Below are 16,179 nucleotides of genomic sequence, written 5' to 3' on the forward strand. Positions count from 1 at the left end.
AGCAGTAAGAAAGAAACAGTAAGAAAAGAAACAGTTTTCCGAAATAACGAACACATTAATTATCAGGCCTGTTCGATACATCGAATTTTTCGTTAATTCGAGTACTCACTTAGAGTTATGTTTTTCAATAAAAATGAATTATATATCCGTAAATTGCAGTTTAATAAATTGTATGAAATGATTTATTAAATAAAGAAAAACCATAACTGAACAATACACATTTTGCCTTAAGAGAAGTAATGTTTCTAAACCCATTCAGTAAATTCACGTTATACGAGATCAAAATATTTTTTCATAAGTAATACTTAATTTATTGTCGTTTGCTTCGTTCGAATACGAAGATTATTTTTGATGGATCAATACAATAAGTTTTGAGAAATTGACATTGTTCTTCTTTGCTGGTTTTAGCCTTTTCGTGCCACTTAAATTGCCATAAACGGACAGCACCTCCTTCCTTGGATATTTTGCCCCTGGCACTCTATGGAGTATACATATATTATATCAGCTAAATTCTTTCAAAATGAACGAATTCAGCAAATTCACCACCACGGAATGTTTATTTTTGGTAGCATCAGCTCAAATTTTTCAAAAGGTTTACCTTATTTTTCAATGTAATTTAAGCTTTTCTATCAAAATCAATATTTTTTTGTACTCATTTTTTCATGTTATATTTTTAATTCTGTTTTTAGCAGGATTTTATTTCATTTTTAACTCATTCTACATAAGTATTCTTCACAGATTTCTTTATTTGGAACATCCTTCAAATGCTCTGGACGCAGATGTTTACTTTAAATAATTTTGGATAGGGTAGAGGTGAAAATAGTTAATTGGATATATGTATATAATTACCAGACATATGTATATATGCAATTTAACTCTACTGATATATTTTAAATATTTTTTCGGATTATTATACCCGATATGAATATTATTGCCATTTGGACCGAAGTTTGTCGAGCACACTGTTTACATTACTTATAGCAAACCTTGAAATGGAGCGGGTACTACACACTTTGTTAAAATTCTGTTAAAACTTGCAAACTTTCAATATTTTCTTTTTCCCTTCGTTCATTAACTAGATTTATCCATTTAATATCGACATATTTTTGGTTTATTGTTTTTAGATGAACCAATCATGAGTTATGATGTCCATGGCAAGATCTTTTTTTTGCACTCGCCATGGGATATCAGGTGGCCACGGCTGTGTTTTCGGAATTTGTAAATAAAAAATTAAATATGTATATGGTTATATATATTAATAAAAAAGTGTAAAAAATACCATTGTTTTTAGCCGCTGAAACCACCCTAATCATTTAAATGTAAAACCTTCACGGTTTCGGTACTACTATTATCTAGCACAGCTTAGCGAAGGAAGTTAACATAATATACAGTTATCAGCGACCTATCTAATTAACATACATATGTTATTCCATAACATTACATGTGAATGTCTGTATTGCGGGAGCGAGCATCAAACATGCTCGACAGCGCCAGTCTTAACATTCGCTGTTAGCTCTTCTGTACGCCTTCACCAGAACATGTACAGAAACGTAACATTTCCCACGAACAATCCGAACGCAGCGATGTTAACAGCCGAGTGCGAGCCGCCGAACGCAGACGGCATTGCGGCAATGCGACGGATGCGAATAAGCAGCTGGTTTAGTGATAGTTTATTAACCGTTGAGTTCACATCTAATGTCGGAAATCGCAGTTCCCGGTTCCGCATCTGACTTTTGAGAAACTTTATTGAGGTTGTTTGAAATTAATATCCATAGCTCTATATGTATGCGCGTGGCTGTAGTGCTTGCGAACATTTGCGTGCAGTGTCGTCATCATCGTATGTGCAGCACCCACACTAATACAAACACAAGTGAATGAGTGAATTCAAAATCGCCGGTGTTTTAAGAAATCTTTGTGAAATAATGCATAAAAATTCAACTCAAAATGCCGCTGCATAATCATAATCAAGAGTACATGTTGGCGTGAAATTATTCATCGCCGGAAAGTGAATCAACAAAATAATATTAAATAATAGTGTTTTTAATTCGAAGAAAAATAAAATCAAAAAGGTGAATCATAAAATTGCTTTATTGCATACAAAATAGTGTTGAATGTTTCAAGTGGAATTTGCGAAGAAAGCAGTTGGAAATATGTAGACACCTCAGTGGAAATAGACAAAGTGTGATTTTCGAAAATATGCCGTTTTTGGTTTTTTAATTTGTGGCAACCATATAATTAATCATGATATCTTGTTGTAAGTTGTTAAGTGATTTTGTTTGTTGTGAATATTCCGTATTCCGTCGGAGCAGGATTTGTTTTTGTTTCGGAAAAAAATTCCCCATCCATAGACAGCCTGACTCGGTGAAGAAGAAATACTCATGAGCGAAAGCTCGATTTTATTCTGTCGTTTTGACCACAGAAAATGCGAAAACTGAAAACGCGTCGCGCACACAACCGTTGCAATACCTTGGCTGCAATGCTGAACAAATGTGAAAATCGGCAAAGGAAAATCCACGTATAAAAATAAAAATAAGAATACTATATATGTATATGTATTATCCGCTCTGTGTGTGTGTGTGCGCGTGTGTTTTTTTATTTTAGCGAGCACAGAGACGTGAAATTGGGAAATTGTGAACTGTAGCGGCAAAATTGGGGCAGCTCGCTGACGATAGACAGTCGGCAGGCCGTTAAGAGAGTGTATTAACTTAAAAGAAAGTGTGAACAACAAAAAAAATAAAACAAAAAATGCATTTTTCAGTGTTTTTGAAAGCCAAGTGAAACAAATAAAGTACGAGTGTATACAATTGGATGTGCGTGTGTAGACTAGTGTTTGGAAATGTAGGGTTTGGAAGAAATAGCAGATTCGAAATGTTTAATAATAACAAGAAATGCGTTTTGTGTATAAAAACATTTGCGGAAAAGCAGTGTTTCACTTGATATTTTCAACCATATATTCAAAATCAAATATCAAACCAATAATATTCAAAAATCAAACCATTGTGAGTTGCGCTCTAATCATACAAAACCCCTAAAGGGTCAAAAGCATAAATTCAAAAATCAAATGTGGATAAGAGATCTTCAGAAATAAATTTTTTGAATTGTATGCATTAATTATGATTAGCGCACATACATATACATATGTACTATAATCTTTATCGACATTGTGATTCGCCGCCGGGTTTTAAGCAGCGCACAAATAGAGACATACATTTTTGCTTCCCAATTTGACCAATTTTCTGAATATCCTTCGGAAAACGCCACAAGAGTCTATGTGAACAACTGATACAAATCGTATAAACTGGAATAATCGCATAGAGATAGAAAACAAAATCATTGTACCACCCAAAAGAGCATTCACACCCACTTTTTTGATTTGATGTTGAATTTTACGGGTTAAATTTTTTCTGTTTTCAAACGTATTTGCTTTGTCAAAATTTAGGTTTGGTTTAGTGGGAATCGGGATCCCCCCACACTATTAAGTCCTCTTTGAACCATCCCGCGGTCTTGGTAAAATAAAATAAATCGCCTAGTTTGATATGTACAACTTCGCCCACATCATCGAGGAAACCGAGCCCGATAATTCCGGTTCTCTTCCTACAGAGTCTTACATCCGCATAGAAGGCGTGTTATACTTTATGTAGATTTCATTTGAATTCAATGGCATTTATATTTTTTACTAATTAGTATAAAGAAATATCACTATGGGATTTTACAGACAATGCAAATGCATTGCAATTTTATCAAAGTCCGTCAATAAACTTTTTTAACCAATGGTGAAATAGTGAATAGTTTATAAGATTTTGTGAGACTATATCTTTAAAGGCCATATTTCTTCGCTGGTTATTTATTCAAAATCTCTTCTTAAAAAAGGACTATAGAACAAAAAATAGCTGTCGAATCGACTACTTTTCCCTTTCGCCGAATTCATCGTACATAATCTGAAGATGGACTGAATATGGTAGATTCCATATGCATATTCTTATAGGTTCTTTTATTCTTATAAACGTCTTTCGGAAACTGTAGAATCCATTAGCTAATCACTTTAGGAAACCCGATTTTTTCATTTTAAGTGATGGATACTCAAAGTACATACAGGCCTTTGTAGCAATAGATCATGGTTTTCGTGAACAAATCCGAACGAATTGTATAGTTCTCTTTATGAAGTACAATTATCAGTTCAACATTTTACATTTTCACTCAGATATAATTTTTAATGAGTTTGCCATTCAGTAAGAGAAATAAAACCGACAAAAATTGTATTTTGAGTTTGCATAAATATATCGACGGATTGAAGACAGATCGGAGCACACCAAGCGCCCTTTCTTTTGTAAACAAAGTTGCAGACACGCGCCGCCAATTAGAGCCGGGAAATTAACTCTATCGGAGTAGAAGCTCTCTAGCTCTCTCTATTATATTAATCTAAATCGAATAAAAATTAATGGAAATTCTCTGAAAATGATACCTGCCGCACAAAATTAATCATCAATTCGCAAAGGAAAACGCGTGTATTTCAGATTTTTTAAATTCAAATTGTGGGTGTGCATCCACAGAACACGGCTGCACAAAGTCACACATACCAACAAACCAGCATCTGCATACATACAAACACACGTACATACGAGTACATTGTGCATGCGTTCATGGAAGCATTTTAAATGGACTAGTGATACGCTCGATAAGGCGAGAGAATGCGTGTGAAATGCCATGTGTATGTATGTATTTGTTTTTTGAATATCGTATATGCGAGCCGCACGTCCAAGTACCCGTGGTGGCGGCGGCGTGAGCTCTAAATATAAGAGCGATATATACATACATACATATATATTGTACATGTATAAACCTATCTATATGGCATGTGCATAAATTAATGCATATGTATGTGTTATATGCATGTGAGTGCGTGCGATATGTACAGCTGAATGTACATAATCGCATGTATCAAATATAAACACACTTACACTTACACACACACGCACACGGACGGCCGACTGTTCTAAATGCTGGCAGGCGAATGTGATGCTCGCGCATGAAAATCTTTTGAATTTTCCTCGTCTTGGCGCTCAGCGGCACAGTCACCGCCATCGCCACCATCGCCACCAACACTGCAACAACAGCAGCTGTTGCCATCACACTTGCATTCGTACATACTCGTACTCATACCCCAGTCGGCGCTGTCTGCGGCACTTTACTTTGCTTCACTCAACTGAACTCGGCTCTCGTATTCGGTCGACCGACTCGATCGCTGATCGCTGATCGTTTTACGAGCATGCTCGCGTATACAATAACTCTGTCGGCTGCTTATTTGTTTTTTGCTACTGATTTGATTGTCTTTGTTGTTGTTATTGTTGCCGCCGATTTTTGTTTTAGTTTCTTTATCAATGTTGATGCTGTTGCGTTTTTGTTATAATTACATTGTCTAAAATTAGAGAACGTGGTGTGTCTGGCATATCGCACATCTCAGCTCCCAAGCGGGTAGCTGCGAAATTGAAACGAAAACGTTGAAGAATGAAGAATGAAGAACGATGATGTTGGAGAAGAAGCAGCAGCGATACACTCTACTTGTGTTTAATTGCATCTCGTCTTAATAGACGCCAAGGCGGGTCGCCGTCAATGGCATCCGAATCAAATTGAGATCGAGATTCAGTGCCAGAACGGCTGCAGAATCAGAAGTTCTCCTGCTGTTGAGTGGCCCACCACCACCAACTATAGCAACTAACAACAACAATAGCATAACCCTTTATTGTCCCCTTGTCTGCTCACAGTTCGTAAAGCGCTCAACCGCCAACGAGACTTGTTGTCGTGGCCCGTGGTTTTCGTCAATCGTTTCTGCCGTATGAGTCGGCATCGCCGCCATAGTCGCCGTGGTCGTCATGGTATTGACACCGAGAAAACTCTGATGCTGAGGATAAGAAGCCGCACGAAGGTGCCGAAAAAACGATGGCGACGTCAGCAACCTGACCGTGTGTGAATCAGCGTTGAAATCGTAGCTTCTCATACGCACATACAAATAGTGTAAATTTATTTGTATGCCGGTGGAAATTCTTAATAATTATTTACTTCTACAAAATTCAAAATATTCATACAAAATAAATCAAAGGTCGCTGTGCGTTCAGTGTTAAAGATATTTCATGAATTTTTGCGAATTTTAAGATTTTCTTACTGGGTGTCACCCCTAGCATACTCTCACACACAAATAAAAATGAATATAACAACAAATAGAATTGCCAACAAAATTGCTGAATTATCAATATTTGAACCGTGACTAGCTTTATGCTGTTCTATAGAAGTCTCTAGCCAGATTTGCATTCACACTTGGAGAGGAGGGTGTTTTTGTTTCCACACATGCATTACGTATACGCCACGTTGACCGCTAGTCGCTCGACATATGGTACTTACTATAATTGACTAGGCTGTCCTTCTTACTTCTTTATTATATGCATTATACCGTTAGCGTCAAAGCTTCAGTTTTTTTTATGAATTATTGCGTCGGTGGAGTCTCTGCTTCATATTGTTTAAGGATGATTATATTTACTAAATGTCTTGAATGAACGTATGGAAGTAATCAAATGAGTGCGTATATTGGAGTGATTGTTTGTATTTTGGAGCGGAATCGTTCATTTTCCTTAAGGGGCTTAGGTGAGCTTCAAAATTTCAAAAAAAAAAATTTGGTGTCTTATAGAGGCAGTAGTCTGCTTTACAGGCTTCAAAAAATCGATTTTTTTTTGTTTTGTTTTAAATCTCTCCCAAAACTATCCAAGAATATTTCTTTAAAATTCCAGAGGCCAATTCGAGATATTTTCGAAGCTAGAGCAGTTTTAGTGGCCGAGCGTCCAGCTGGTGCGAATGCTCAGGCAGACTTTAAAGCGCGTTTTCTCGAGTTTTAATTTTCACAAGTGTTAGAAAACGGTGCCGGCGATAGCAAAAAGAATGTATGTCCTATCGAAAACAACCAAAGTGACATTAAAATAACAGATTTGGAGACACTTATAAATGAAGAATCTCGACGTATTGAACGCTTACATTCAATTGATGCTAAAAATGTTGTCGAATCTTCATATTAAATTATCTTCTATTTGAACTAAAAAAGTTGGACAAAAATATTATTTAAACTACTTGTTTTGCAACTTAAAATTAATTTTTTTTCTTAAAATAGTGACTTGTTTTTCAAACTTCGAAAAAATTTGGAATTTTATAACTTCTTCGGTACTTTTTTAGTTCATAAAGAAAATAAACTTATAAAAATTAAAAAAAAAAAATTTGGTTCGACTGTTTCAGATGCATCGCACGACATCATCGGCACCGATTTACAAGTGCAGACTCCAGGCGCTCCAGAAAAATACTTACAACTTTGAAAAAATTTCAATATTTTTTAATGATAAATATTGTTTTTTAAGCCTTAAATATAGTACTATCTTCTTAAAATTCCGTTTACCCCAATCATTTCCTTAACTTTCAAAAAAATTGACTTCTAAAGCAGACTACTGCCTTAAATAGTACAATATGTATGTTTAAAATGTTATCCAAAAATATCAAATCAATCCGTGTGATATTCTAAGAGATATATCCATTGGCCACTTCAGTATGAATGTAAAACTTTAAACGCGTTTATCTCAAAACTCAATTTTTCAAGTCGGGTGACACGATTTCTCGAAATGTTATGAAGCGATCTTGTTCAAAATTTTGCACACGTCTTTGGAATAACAATATCTAGTTGATGAACGAAGGCATTTTTTATATTTTTATTGCTATTTTTTTCGAGTAATTATTTGACGAAAATTTGACTAAAAAAGTGAGGTTTTTGGTCTAAACTCTCTCAAAAATTAAAATTTCAATAACTCATTCACTATCGAAATATTTTTGGTTTATCGTTTATAGATGAACCAATAATGAGTTATGATGTCCACGCCAAGAGCTCACTTTTTTACACATCATGTGAGATGAGACGCCAACGACTGAGTTTTCAGAATTTTTAAATAAAAGTTTCACAAAATACTGCTTAAATATGTATGTATCTTTAACACGCTAATAATTCTCATAAATGCCATTTGTTTCCAGCAATTTTAAAAGTGGTGGGAGTAAAATTTAAAGTTTGCAATTAAGTAAAAAACAAGTAAGGAAGGGCTAAGTTCGGGTGTCATCGAACATTTTATACTCTCGCAATTTATTTATAAATAGATAAAGTCAATTGAAAGTTTGAAACCCCGAATATTAAGTATATGGGAGATAGGGGAGATAGGGGAGTGAGACATATTCAGCCTTATTGTAAATTTCATGTGAATAAAACATTCCCATGGATATTTTTTCCCACATTAAAGAAAATCTCGTATCATGAATTTCGTGTCACAAATATTTTTGTTTTGATTTTTTGTTGATTCGTATTGGGGCTACAAATGAAGATTCCGTTTATAAAGCCAATTGCGCGACTATTTCAGCATAAAAGGAAAAATTATCAATATAACAATTTTCAGTACTGGCTCGACTTGCATTCTCCACCACGGAAAAGCATGTAATAGCATATTCGAAGGGATAATGCAATAAAACAAGTTGAACGGACGTACATTGGGTAGCAACTTAACAATCTTGAAACAATCAGAAATTGATTTCGATGGTGGACCCGTGTTCTTGAAGAAATCATGTTCCTATTCCTAAATGCATGCACTTTATCGTTATTTTCTTTTTGAGAGCTGATATAGTAATCATGATTTTCCACCAAAACCTTCAACTGTATTTCGTTGATAGACCCTAGGTTAGGCTTTATGGCAACAATGAGGGGAAAACACTCAGACTATAACGACAGTCCTTTGTGAAGTCAGAAAAAATTGTATATTAAGACTCAAACAAATTGCTGTGAATTTACTGCAAATCAGCATAGGTTTACTTCTACAGCTGCCGATTCGCGAGGATGTTCAAAAAGTGAGATCCACGGAATTTTATTCTTGATCTTGAATTGACGAGACATTCTATAAGGAATTGTTGAACGCCATAGACATCTTACGATTTTCCTTGGGTCAGAAGGGTCTTATGACTGACCAGCGCTTACCCAGCTCAGCTGAAGCCCAACTGTCCAATAGATCAAAAGGGCGTAGGTGCTCCTACTTGTTAACATTTTACTGTAGTTAAGACTGTAGACTAGCCTTAAAAGCTCATTAGCCTTTTGTTATTACCCAGGATTCCTCTGTGGCCAGGCACCCAAACAAATCTAATCGTGAAGATCTACCTAAAGTGAGGGTAGACATGTATTTACCAGTCTCGGGTGCATAGTCAGCGAGCACTTAATCCCAGTAAATATATATAGCAACCACTTGCGCTTTAAAATCGCTGAAATAGTCTTAAAGACTTTTGAAACGCCCTCCACCATACATCGATCCCAAATATTAATTTAGCTATTGTTTTATATAGCCAAAGAAGTACTTAATATACATAGACCTTAGCTCATATTCAAGAAGTTGTTAATATTGATACTTGTTGTTTTTACTGTTTCGCATGAACAAAATTACATTTACAATAAGGGAAAACTTTCGAAGATGTGAGATTTTCCCCATGTAAAATTCATGTTACTAAAAACACAAATGTGTGAGTTTTTTATTAGGAATGTCGTTCACATGGAGTTTGCAATAAGGCTGATTATTAGAAAAAACATATTCCCTCTGTATTTCTGCAAAATATCTGAGAGACTTGCCTATATTTTCGGTAAAAAAATTGTTGGAAGCACTGAGGTCCTCATATTCGGTATATAGGGTCTTGAAAACTTATGTACCGATTTCGAAGATTATTAGAAGGGCGATGCACTCTTTAAATGCAGTATTTTTGCAAAGTTGTGCTCCGATATCTTCACTAGGGCTTACTTTATATATTGTAAAAAAACGATTTAGATCGACTTCATCGAGATCGAGTTCTGGTATATGGGATGTAGGCGTGGTTGTAGTTCGATTTAGACTATTTTCCCAACATATCATTGGGAAGCTAGGAAGATATTATGAACCGAATTTCATTGAAATTGGTCCAGTAATTTCGGAGATATGGGTTTTGACCCATAGGTGGGTGGCACCAAGCCCATTTAAATTTTGTATACCATTTTCATTTCTCTCTTTAGCAACTTTGTTGCGAGAGTATAATAAATGAAGAACAGTAAAAGAGCAACAACATTAGCATAACTGTGTGATGGTGTGGTGTGTGAGCCAAGCAAATGCCCTTACATTTTTGGTGAAAACTAAAGCAAAATAAAAATACCAACAATGATTCGGCAACTGTAACGATTTTATGTTCGAAGTAATTTCAATTCTATTCAATTTCGCTCTCGATCTCGCTCAAAGTGAAAAAGTGTTTTATTTGAGAAACGGAAACTGGAACAAACAGTAAACCATCAACAAAAACTTGAATATAATACAATTTTATTTTAACGAACGTAATTACTATAATATTTATAACACAAATAAAAACCGTTTAAAATAAAACTGAAGCAATAATAATAAAAATATTCATCTAAACAAATTTGATTTCTCCGGTGCTTTAAAAAATCCAAAATCATATCTTTCATAATATCTTTCTATTTTTATTCTCTAAAATTTAATGTTTATTTCTTTCAGAAAATCAACAACAAGTGGAACAACAAACAATTTATTTGACATACATACATACATATATGTATGTATATGTATATGATATAATAGTGCAGAAAAAAAATTGCACAAAGTATTTCTTATGCAAACAACATGATTTATAAAATATATCAGAAATTCATTGTGTGAATAAATTATTAAAAATCATTCAAAATCTAAAAAATATATAAACTGAGTTACGCAAATATTGTTGCAAAAATAACGTCATTTATAAAGCAATATCTCCATAATAGTCGCAACAACAACCAACAATAAGTGACAATGTGGCTTGCGAGTCCTTCGTTACGGCAGCATTTTATGCGGATACCACAACAGCACGGACATACGGCCAAAGCTAAAGCCAGTGCAGCGCCCAACAGGCAGCTTATGAGCAGTTAAGGCACCAACAAGCGAGCATAGAATGGACTTAAAACAATTACAAATTACAAAAACAAATACATGTGATTCGCGTTATTGAATGATATTTTCAAAAGTAAAACACATACGAACTCTTGTGTATTGCTAAAAGATAGTAAAGAAACAACATTTAAAAACATTAAAAAAATCAACTGCAAGACGCACTTAAATCGATAAACACAAAGCGAACGTTGCAATTGTCGTTGCCACACAGTGAAAATCGGTGTATTCTGTGCGTCGCTGTAGAGTTGATACTAACTCTCCTACGGGCGGACGCCATGTATGCGCGAGTATTGCGCAAATGGAGTCTACAAACAAAACTGCAAATATTCATGAACATGTGGCGGCTGCTGCTGCTCACCCTGCTGCTGCTCTGTCTGTACACAACGCCGGTCACATGCCTTGCAACCGCCTCCGCGCAACGCCTGAGTGCGAGTCGGAGCACATCGCCTGCACATGCGCTTGCATTTGCGCCCGTGATTTCCTCTGCGGCTGCGACTGTGACTGCAAATGCAGCAGCACTGGTACCAGCAGCACAAACACCAACGGCAGCAGCTATGGTGAATGCCGATACACCCGCCGCAGCCGAATCAGCAGCACAGCCACTCAACGTCACAGTAGTAAAAGCAGAAGCCGTCACAGTTGGCGACATCATCGAAGAAAGCTTTTACATACCCGTCGTCGATGGCGACGATGCAGATAGCAACATCTATGGCAGCGGCGCAACGAGCGCAGCAGGTGTAGATTTAGTGGGACGCAGTAGCAGCAGCAACGGCAAGAAGCAGGATAATTTTAACCGCGACGGCAGCAGTAGGATATTTAGCAGTAGTAGTGTAATGAGCATCCGCAACGGCGACAGCAGTGGACCACAGCAATATATGAAAGGAGAGCAGCTATTCAAACAGACCGATGGCTCGGTTGCAACCGACGCGTATGCAGACAATTTGGCTTACGCGTTCTATCGAGGCTCAGCGCCAGCCGCGTTCAGGTCGTCAATAGCCACGGAGCCATCAGTAACAGGGATGGTGACACAAGCGCCAACAACAGTATTCAGTCCCCAATTTAGTGCCCACCATGTGGCGAATGACGATAGTGTTGTAAACGATGGTAATGAGGAGGACGAAGTTGATAATGAGGGGGAGGGGGATGAGGAAGATGCTGAGGATGTGGATGATGACGCCGATGTCGATTTGGATGAGCATACATCGGATGAAGGTGATGCCGATTATGGTCGACAGCAACAACAAAAAGTTCCAAATAATAAAAATAGTCACATAATTAATTTATTTAAATCATATACACATAGCAACATTAACAACTACAATACCAATTATAATCACAACTCCAACTCAAATCTGAATCCAAACACACCACAACCGCCACAACACTCCCGCAGTGCAGCCTCACCCTTCCAACCGGCACACACAGCAACCGCCAGCAGCAGTGACACCCAAGCCTACGTAGCTGGTAGGCGCAGCTACAAAACGCGACGACATGTTGCCGCCGAACAACACCAACTTTGGTCTACAATTGCGCAACAACAACAGCAACCATTGCGATTGCATAACGCCAATGTGGGAAAGAGCGCTCAGTATTCTTCCACAAGCACACCGCTGCCCATCGCTGCGTACCCCACCAAGAAGGTGTACCAATTGGTGAACGGCAAGAATTTGACACGCATCGTGCATCTGTTTCCGCCAACGCATTACCGCATTGCCGCCTATGAGATACCCTCGTCACTGCCATATCGCGGTGAGTTGACGGAGCAGCAGCGACGCATGCTACAGCACCAGCATGAGCAACAATTGCAGCAAGATCAAACAGCGCGCTCACGCCGCGACTCACGCGTCTTTGGGTTGGCGCAGTCAATGAGCAGCGGCCTGAACGCTGGCTACTATGGTATGCAACAGTCGCCGCAGCCCACATTGGGGCAACAGATGGGCGGACAGCAACAGCAATTTCAACGCCTGCAACAAAGTAGCAGCGCCAATGGCAATAGTTGGCAGCAAATGAGCGGCAACATGTTCCAACGCCAAACGCATGCGCAGCAACTTCAACGCCAGCAACAACCACAACAACACCACCATAAACATCAACACAGCAATGGCGAACAAAATGGTGTGGGCGCCAACAACAACCATCGCAATACGCACCATAACAGTCATCACAACAGCAACGGCAAACACAATCAGCGCCAACGTCAACGCAAACGACCGCGGCGCTATTGCTCGGCACGCGATCCCGCACAGCTGGCGTTCGAGGCGCCTATCGTGTTCGAGGGCAAAATCACCTCAATGTCACCGGATCGCCGTCACAACTTTGCTGCCACCGTGCAGGTGTTGAACGCATACAAGCAACAGATTGGATATCAGGTGAAGCGAGAGCAATTCGTGCGGCTGCAGTTCGCGTACATCAATAGCAGCGGCGAGTGCGACATTTACCGCGAGCAGTTGCGGCCGCGCGGACAAGTGCGCGGCGACGAGCTGGAGCTGCAGCGCACCTATCTCTTCTTCGTGCAACAAATCGATATGCGCAACTTCACCATACTCGGCCAGCCAATCAGGAAGACACGGCGCGTAGTCGAAGCAGTCAAGGATGCAGTGAGCGAAAATTATGGTGAGTTGAAATCTTTGATTTTGTGCATGTTATTTTTTGAATCTCCTTTAAGTAAATCTATAATATAGGAAAATTGGCTAACTGCCATGGGGTGTTGTTGTAATTGTCTATATATTCTTCAATTAAACAGCTTATTCTAGTTGCTCCCACATTTGGATCTACATAAATGTGTACTTATGTACTCTTTCTCTGCACATTTGTAAGAGATTTTAATTTTAAAAATTTTGAATTTTTATACTATTTGGTATTTGAGCGCTTGACGAGGTTGGCGCTTGTTATGTGGTGTTGCTTCTTCATTTTCTCGTTGCGCATATTCCACTCATTGTTGTTGTCATTATTATTGCTGCTCTTTCTATTTCATTTTTTGTTGTCAACTTCACGCTCTGCTAATATCCACTAGACCGAAATAATTTATTCAACACACCCGTAAACGACACACACACACACACACACACAAAGCGAGTAATATATGTGATTAGGGAGGAAAATTGCATTGCATGACTCGGTGTATTGGTGTACGACATACACACGCACGGATTTGCTGCGTTTTAAGAGTTTTGAGTTTTGTGTCCGTGTGGATATAGGTGTGCGCCTGCGCGTGCGCGTGCCTCTGCATGTGAAACGTTGAAAGTGCAACATTTCCTTACTCGCATTAAATTCAACTGCGGAAGACGACGAAAACTTCGCTACTTGCGGCAAGCGCAACAACAATGCCACCAACATTTGTTCAATTTAAAGAAAACTATTCGCTTTTCCTCTCTTATGACAAATCATTGAGTCATCTTCCAGCTAGCACTACCGCCACAAAATGCATCACTGCTCCCACTGTGCTTCCGTTTATCACTGATACCGTATTTGCGCTTTTTTGTTGTTGTTTCTGTTAATATAGAGAAAACTGCACAGCATTTGCATGCGAGTGTTATCCCGCGCAACGCGCCCTCACCTCTTCATGTGCCCAATGCTGTGCTGTCGTTGATTGCTGCTGTTCGCCTTCGTTGTTTCCTTCCTCAATTCTGCTCTGGCGAAGCGTAGTTAGGCGAAAATCATAAAAAACAACTGTCTGTACAATGAGCGGGAAGCTAGCGTTAGTTTTGCTAGCAGCGAGTGCCGTATTGCATGCAGCTGACCGCGACGTTGTAAGCGTTGCGGTTCAGCGCGCACACTCGCTCGTACGCTCGCTAGCTCCGTACGCTTTGCGTATTTGCTTAGCGCTTTTTGTTTTAATCTCGTTTACTCTGTGTGCGCTCGACTTTTGTTTTATGGCCAGCGCAATGGTTTATTTGTTTTGCCGTTGTTTTTTATTTTTGTTGCTTTTTTGTTATTTAATTTTAATTTGCTTGCTCCCTTTATTTTATATTCGCTTTGGCTACCATATCTGCTACCATTTCGTTTTTATTGTTTTTACTTCGGTTAGTTTTGTTATTGTTTTTGCATTTATGCAGTCGCTATCGACGCGTTTTTAATTTCATTCATCAACAATATTCAGTAGGAATAACAATAACAACACAACGACAATGAGTCGTCATGCGTACAAGTCCACACCATCAACGCTTCGTTCGCCTATGTGTGTGTGGCATGCACTTGCGTATACATGACCCTATATGACGTTAGGCTCGGTTTTACTGCTGGTTTAGTAGGCGTCATTCGTCAAATAGACTTTCACGTCGTCTCTGAAGGGCTGTTGGATTTGGAGAAGATGTTCAACAATTTTCTGTTCTGTTTCTATTCTATTTCTGTTCTCTGTTTACTGTACTGTTTCTCTTTCTACTACAATTGCGCTTACATGTTTCCATTGGCGGGATTGAACACTTCGATCCAACGTTTAATGATCTCAAAAACGACGCTAAAAATTAATTGTATTCCACTTCGAGCATTACTATAAATCAGTTGATAACATATCCAGTCTGCATCAACTGGAACTTACTAATCGTCTAAGGACCGGGTTTTTTATATATATAATAAAAATATTTAATAACATTCAATATTTAACTTTGATCTAATTCTATACAGTGTGTATATATCTAAGTTTTAACTTTTGTATAGAAATCTCATTCTTCAGATTCTCTTTTTAGACTCGGACCTTTTATGAGTAAGTTAAAATGCTCTCCCTACAGGGTGTTCTAAACCACATGGAGTACCGTCAGCAATGTTCGAATGCGAACTCTTAACTCTTATCCCTTCCCTTACATTTGTATATATGTATGAACTATTGCGTCTGATTAATATTTATTATCTTAACTTTTTTTCATGCCAACTACTGTTCATATGTGTTCTGATTTAACTGCATATCTATATACTATATATCTACATACATATATAATGCAAAAATTCACAAAAAATTCAAAAGAATGCAAGCAAATCAGCCACAATCAGCTGTTTTACGCGACTTTATCAGTTCATTAAATGTATATATGTATGTGTATATGTATATGAGTACATTTGTTTGTATGTCTACACTTGTATGTGAGTGTGATAACTCCTTTTGCGCACACGCTTTGCAGGCGCACATTTTATTGCCGGCAACTTAGTAAGTTAATAAGTCGCAAAC

At 38.0% G+C, this 16,179-nt stretch overlaps 1 protein-coding gene across 6 annotated transcripts in view; it reads left to right on the forward strand.

The window, feature by feature from the left end:
* The first annotated feature begins 1,617 nt into the window (after positions 1 to 1,617).
* The window catches only part of LOC105211540 (uncharacterized protein DDB_G0283357), a 90,053-nt gene continuing 75,491 nt past the window's right edge, over positions 1,618 to 16,179 (forward strand). For 3 of the 6 annotated variants that reach the window (XR_003752249.2, XM_054228646.1, XM_054228647.1), the window contains exons 1-2: positions 1,653 to 2,254; positions 10,587 to 13,631. Coding sequence is in view for 5 of the 6 variants with exons in the window: in XM_054228646.1 (XP_054084621.1) it covers positions 11,294 to 13,631 (2,338 nt within the window). In the remaining variant the exon portion in view is untranslated. Of the gene's footprint in view, positions 2,255 to 10,586; positions 13,632 to 16,179 lie in introns of all 6 variants that reach the window. The other 3 variants (XM_029039789.2, XM_011183018.3, XM_011183021.3) reach the window with 3 other exon arrangements.

The sequence above is a fragment of the Zeugodacus cucurbitae genome, chromosome 4, assembly GCF_028554725.1.
Source record: "Zeugodacus cucurbitae isolate PBARC_wt_2022May chromosome 4, idZeuCucr1.2, whole genome shotgun sequence".
NCBI lineage: Eukaryota > Metazoa > Arthropoda > Insecta > Diptera > Tephritidae > Zeugodacus > Zeugodacus cucurbitae.